Consider the following 6,000-nt stretch of genomic DNA (forward strand, 5'->3'; position numbering starts at 1 on the left):
ATGGGACTGTTCTGTGGTTCCATGTGTACACAGGGGCGAATGATGCTAAACTCAGTGGTACCGGATATGCATCAAAGGTAGTTTTGAAACTTACGGAGGATATATTGGATAACGGCCATGCTCTGTACATGGATAACTTCTACAATAGCTTTTCCTTGGCAAAACAACTTCTTGATAGAAAAACATATTGTACGGGTACCTTGAGGTCCAACCTAAAAGAAAATCCACCAGAATTGTCAAAAAAGAAAATCAACGTGGGAGAAAATGTGTCCGCATTCAGACAAGGTGTGCATCTAGGCAAATGGAAGGATAAACGGAAAGTCATGTACATCACAACACAATATGACAATGAACTTCAAATAACTACCAACAGAAGAGGAGTTGAAAAACAAAAACCGTTGTCAATAATTGAATACAACAAATATATGGCAGGCATTGACCACCAAGATCAGCTTCTTGCGTATTACCCTTGTGAAAGAAAGACCATTAGGTGGTACAAAAAGTTATTTATACACGTCGTACAGCTGTTCGCGCAAAGTTATATAAGCTTTGAAGTTATACAATATCAATTCTGCAAATCAAAAAATGACATTGTATGATTTTCGGATTTCTATCATCAATGCTCTTCTTTCCAATAAATCAGGAGTTGTAATTGCTCCCAGGCCTCCTAGACGTGCAGGACCAAAACATTCTATTATGAAGATAACTGAATTCACTCACGATAAAGGGAACACACTTAGGGTAAAACGAAAGCAGTGCACTAAAGATGGAAAAGGCAGAAAACAAATTATATTCCAGTGCAATGAATGTATTGACAATCCGGGGTTATGCCCTCAGTGTTTTGATAAATATCATGATTCTTTGTAGTTTATAAAAATTTCATTATTAGTTCCATGTTTATTGATTCTTTTGGATTTCTTTTCTTCTGTTTTCGTGTTTTTCGTTGTAAGTAAAATGATTTTATTTTTTGATGTTTAGTGTTTATTTTAATATAAAAATTAAATATTAAAATTAAAATAATGTTTTTAATAACAACGTTTACGCTAGTGTATTTAAGTGACTACTCCGATCGGAGTCAGCTGGCCACATTCGCCGACGTCACACCAAAACTGGCCGTCGGTGCCACTGACTCCGATCGGAGTAGTTTTGTTTTTTTTTTATTATAGTATTGTTTTATACTCCCGAAATATAAATAACCCTAAAAAAAGTGTCTACTTCGTAATTAATTACGTAATTAAGTACGAAAAACTTGTTGGCTCCTCGCGATGGCGCACTAATCCCAACTGGCAGTGAAAGTGTTAAACTAGCTCAGAAGTTAAATGAGTGTTGCGTTTTTATCGAAATTATTTAGAAATTATAAAAGTTTGAAATGCGTGTGATGTTTTTTACTTATAAACAATTATAATAACTTCTATATTTTTCAAGCTACAGACTTGTACGTACAACCATTGGATAGCTGGTAAAAAAACTCACATTAAAAAAAACCTTCTATGACCAATAGGAACGAAGTTAGGGACTTTTTTTTTTAAAATCATATCTTCATTGTTTATAAACATTAAGAAGTAAAATTTGCACAAATTGTGAACGAAAATCTAAACTTTATATTTAAACTTATAGCTATAAAATTCATCCAATTTTTCGAAACTTACAGCTCTTCGAAATAAAGGTACTTTCGAAAGATCGACATAGGAAAGTGGAGAATAACTGTTTTTTTTCGAAATTGGAACTTCAAATTGAACTACAAATATGTAGGATAAATTTACATTATCTCGGCTTCTAATGCAGCTAGAAGCCTCGTTTTTTTAATCTGGGGTAGCTCGTCGAAATATGAATAACTACATAGTTTTCACTGGCCGGAAAATATGGGAAACCTCAAAAAAATTGAGTCCATTTAAAATCCACCGTAAAAATTTGGCTGGAATAGTCTGTCGCAGTATTAATAATGATGACATAATTCCCCCCGCCCGAAAATCTCGGAAAATCCCGGAAAATTAACACAATTATAATTAATATAAGGAATATAATAATATAATGTGTAAAATATTACCTGAAATTTAATTTACAAAATAAGTTGATTTTCCGGGATTTTTCGAGATTTTCGGGGCGGGTTGAGGGCAGGGGGGTGAAAATTATGTCATCATTATTAATACTGTGACAGACTATTTCAAATTAAAAAAAAGTAAGTTTTTACTGTGAATTTCAAATGGACTCTATTTTTCCGATTTTTACCATGTTTCCCGGCCAGTGAAAACTATGTAGTTATTCATATTTCTCTTTCATTATAATGGAAGCCGAGATAATATAAATTTTTCCTACGTGTTTCAATTTGAAGTTCCGATCTAGAAAAAAAAACGGAGCTGAAACAATTATCCCCTCCACTTTCGTATGTGGATCTTTCGAAAGTACCTTCGTTTCGAAGTGCTGTAAGTTTCAAAAAATTGGATAAATTTTACAGCTATAAGTTTCAATATAAAGTTTCGATTTTCATTTAAAATTTGTGCAAATTTTACTTCTTAATGTTTATAAACAATGGAGATATGATTTTTTAAAAAATAGTCCCTAACTTCGTTCGTATTGGATATAGAAGGTTTTTTTAATGTGAGTTTTTTTACCAGCTATCCAATGGTTGTACGTACAACGAAGCTTGAAAAATATAGAAGTTATTACAATTGTTTATAAGTAAAAAACATACCCCTTTTTCAAACGTTTATTTTGTAAATAATTTCGATGAAAACGCAATATGCATTTAACTTCTGAGATAGTTTGAGGCTTAAAGAATCCTATGAACCTTGCTAAATGTATCTAGCACCATTAATAGAGCAAGTTCAATAGTTTAAATATTTAGCCTCAGGTATAAACAAATTAAATAACTTTTAAATTATTTTACCGATCGGGGGGGAAATTTCGCCCAAATTTAAAAGACGGCAATTCCTCGATGGTCAAATGTATTAACATTTTATTTTGTTAATAAAAAAATTAATAACATTTATAAACTAGTGCAAAAAACTGCTTTTTTGCAAATATCCCCGTAAATTATTTATCAATTTGAATTTAAAAAACGGGAAAATAAAGATATTCTCGATATAAAAAAATAATATAAATATTGTTTATGTAAAATATAGGGGAAAAAACTTGTGAAAAGACAAAAAATCAAATTTTGAACATAGATTATTGTTAAAAAAAAATGCAAGGTAAAAATACGAGTACTTTTTCATCTATTCGTCATCTAGTAACCCCCACCTATGTCTTAAAAGGTTCAGATATCTGCGAAAAATTTTGCCGTAAAATCGATGATTTTTGCATAACCAGCTGGGCTAATTGTAAATACGGTAAAAGTTTGTATTAAAGTTAAAAGTAATATCTGTCTTTATTTGGTGAAAATGTTGATCTAATCCCCAGTTGGGCCAGAGCGGTGGAAGACCAACGCCACAAATTGATGTGTGATAATATAGGCTAGCTATTTGACTAGGGCACTTTGCTTTTATGCCCAAACCTAACAACAAAATATCTGAGGCAGATAAGTCTGATGACATTTGTACTGAAGACTCTAGAAAAACCGCTCGATAGGTACATTACACGCACAAATAGTCAAGTAGCCATGGAAGCTCTTAGAAGCACTAAGGTGGATTATAGGTTAGAGTGGGAATGTCAAGAAAAATTCGACAGACTGGTAGAATATAACATTGCCACAATGGTATGGATTCAAGATCATTGAGGAAAGAGCTCATAAAGTCAAAAAAGATCAAAATAAATCGTTCCAGAGGCTGTAAGGGTAGGAAATATCGGTCCGCGACCGAAAATGTATATTGTATGAACATGCTCTAACAGATCTGAAGTACAGCGGTCAATAAGCAGGAATCTGTACTTAAGCTGAAGAGTTAGATTCTATAGCAGACAGCTTAAAACAGTTTTGCATAACTGTCAGAAACTAGATTACAAACAGCAAACACTTTTTGGAGACTACCAAGTTACTCCAAAAACATATAAGCTGGTACAGGGTTTCAGAGTTCTGAAATGAGTATCATGAGAGGTAAGATGGACACTAAGCCTATTGGTTACAGTACTACCGGTTTATAATAAAGGGAATCCAAAAAAAAAAATCACGCACAGTTCTAAATTATTTTGGTACAATAAATTATTCCTTCCCACTTATGGTTCACTTTCTTCGAGTAGTCTTTCTTGTAATAACCACTTTTGTTAAATTATTTTATTACATCATGCACAGTATTTCATACCATTATCATACACAGTATTTAGTACTTTTGCCGCTTCTTTAGGTCTTAGTTTAAAAAGTAAAAGTTACAATAAATTCTAATAGATTTAAAAATCTAAATTTAACCAGAAAAACTAATTTCATTCTGTAGATTCTGTATTATTAAAGTAAATATTATTTTTACAGATACATTTACATCCTTCCAATCTAATTATAGAAGAATTTTATGAATATGTAGCTCAAGATTGTTTGCCTAAAGATCTTAACGGAAAATTACCGTATCTCAAAGAGCTCTCTGAAATTACCAAACAGCAATTTACAGAGAGACAAGAATTTTGGAACGTGGAAGAAAAACTAAGAAAGGAATGTAACTAGAACATAGAAATCCACCATATTTACCATTCTTTTTATTTTGTTTGTAAAAGAAAAATGGACTTTTTGTAGCTGAATGGCCAAATCAATTTAATAGAGGAGAGTATCGACTCAAATAAATTTAATTTGTATAATTTTGATTAATTAAAAAACATATTAGTGAAATCGTTTGTTCTAAATTTCAAATAAATTATCAATTAGTTCACGAAACTGTCAAGAAATTCAGTGTGATGTCGAATCTTGAAGTCTCTCAAAGCTGCTATTTACGATGTGGTGTTACATTGTTTTACCTAAATAATAGATAGAATAGAAAGGAATAATGGGATACGTTGGATGTATGTTTCTAAATTTTAAATGATGACTAAATTGTTACCAATGTACGTGTTATCAAAGAAGAAGATGAAGCTGATGATAATCGATCTGATGAATAATCATTTAAGCATGGAAAACAATATGTCAACTACCCAGAGTCAACAAATAGTTAGCTACTGAAGCAGTGCTACTGTTTCAGAATATGGTCGTATCTCCGCAAGATAGACAAAAGGAAATTACAGACTATTTTCAAGATTAGTACATGCTTATAATTATAAATTATTAAATACATAATATTTTCTAATTCATTTATATTCATTTTGGTTTGGACTATTTCGTTTCGTTTGGATTTCTCCCAACGTTTCGTTACCCTTTTAAGTAGCGTCTTCAGGAAACTCAAATACTCAAGGTACCAAGTGGCGAAATCAGTTCGTTCGTGATCATTGAATCGACCGGTTGATTTATCGAGTGCGAAGTAATTAACAACAGTATCCAATTTTGAATAATTTTGTTAAAATTTCGAGTGTAGTAGATTTTATAAGAAACTTAATTAACAGTGAGTATATAATACGAGTGCCAACCAGGGTTTGGTGAAACCCCCCAAATTGGAACTCAACCCTCATCTAAAGGTGACATAGATGTCCCAAATATTTGGGGTATGGATGTAGAATCACAACGTAATGTATTAGACAAAACAACAATAGAAAATATCAATAATCCAAATGTAAGTACAATAATTAATAATTCTAACGTAAAACATACGGAGACAACAACAGATATAAACGCAAAACCAGTACGTATTCCAAATTTTTATAATAATGTAGATACCGCTCCTTTTTACGTGTATGTTGAAAATAGTCTAGATAAATTTGATGGTAAATTAAACGCAATTAGAATAGGAGATATTTTGTTCAAAGAACATCCAGAATTGGATTCCAAAATTAATTGCATAGATTCTATAGGGCGTAATAGGTTAAGAATTAAATTAAAAGACTATAAATCGGCAAATAATTTATTAAAATCGGTTAATTTAAAGAAATATAATTTGTTGGCATATATTCCTAAATTTATTACACATAAATTTGGCATAATACGAAATATAT

The 6,000-nt window shown here is 31.6% G+C and overlaps 1 protein-coding gene across 2 annotated transcripts in view; it reads left to right on the top strand.

The window, feature by feature from the left end:
* Window positions 1-4,750, top strand: part of LOC140435678 (retinaldehyde-binding protein 1-like) — a 57,743-nt gene extending 52,993 nt beyond the window's left edge. For both annotated transcript variants that reach the window (XM_072524398.1, XM_072524399.1), the window contains one exon: window positions 4,400-4,750. In XM_072524398.1, the coding sequence (XP_072380499.1) occupies window positions 4,400-4,588 (189 nt within the window). In that variant the 3' untranslated portion in view covers window positions 4,589-4,750. The remainder of the gene's footprint in view (window positions 1-4,399) is intronic.
* The last annotated feature ends 1,250 nt before the right edge of the window (window positions 4,751-6,000 follow it).

This window comes from Diabrotica undecimpunctata, chromosome 3 (assembly GCF_040954645.1).
Source record: "Diabrotica undecimpunctata isolate CICGRU chromosome 3, icDiaUnde3, whole genome shotgun sequence".
Lineage (NCBI taxonomy): Eukaryota > Metazoa > Arthropoda > Insecta > Coleoptera > Chrysomelidae > Diabrotica > Diabrotica undecimpunctata.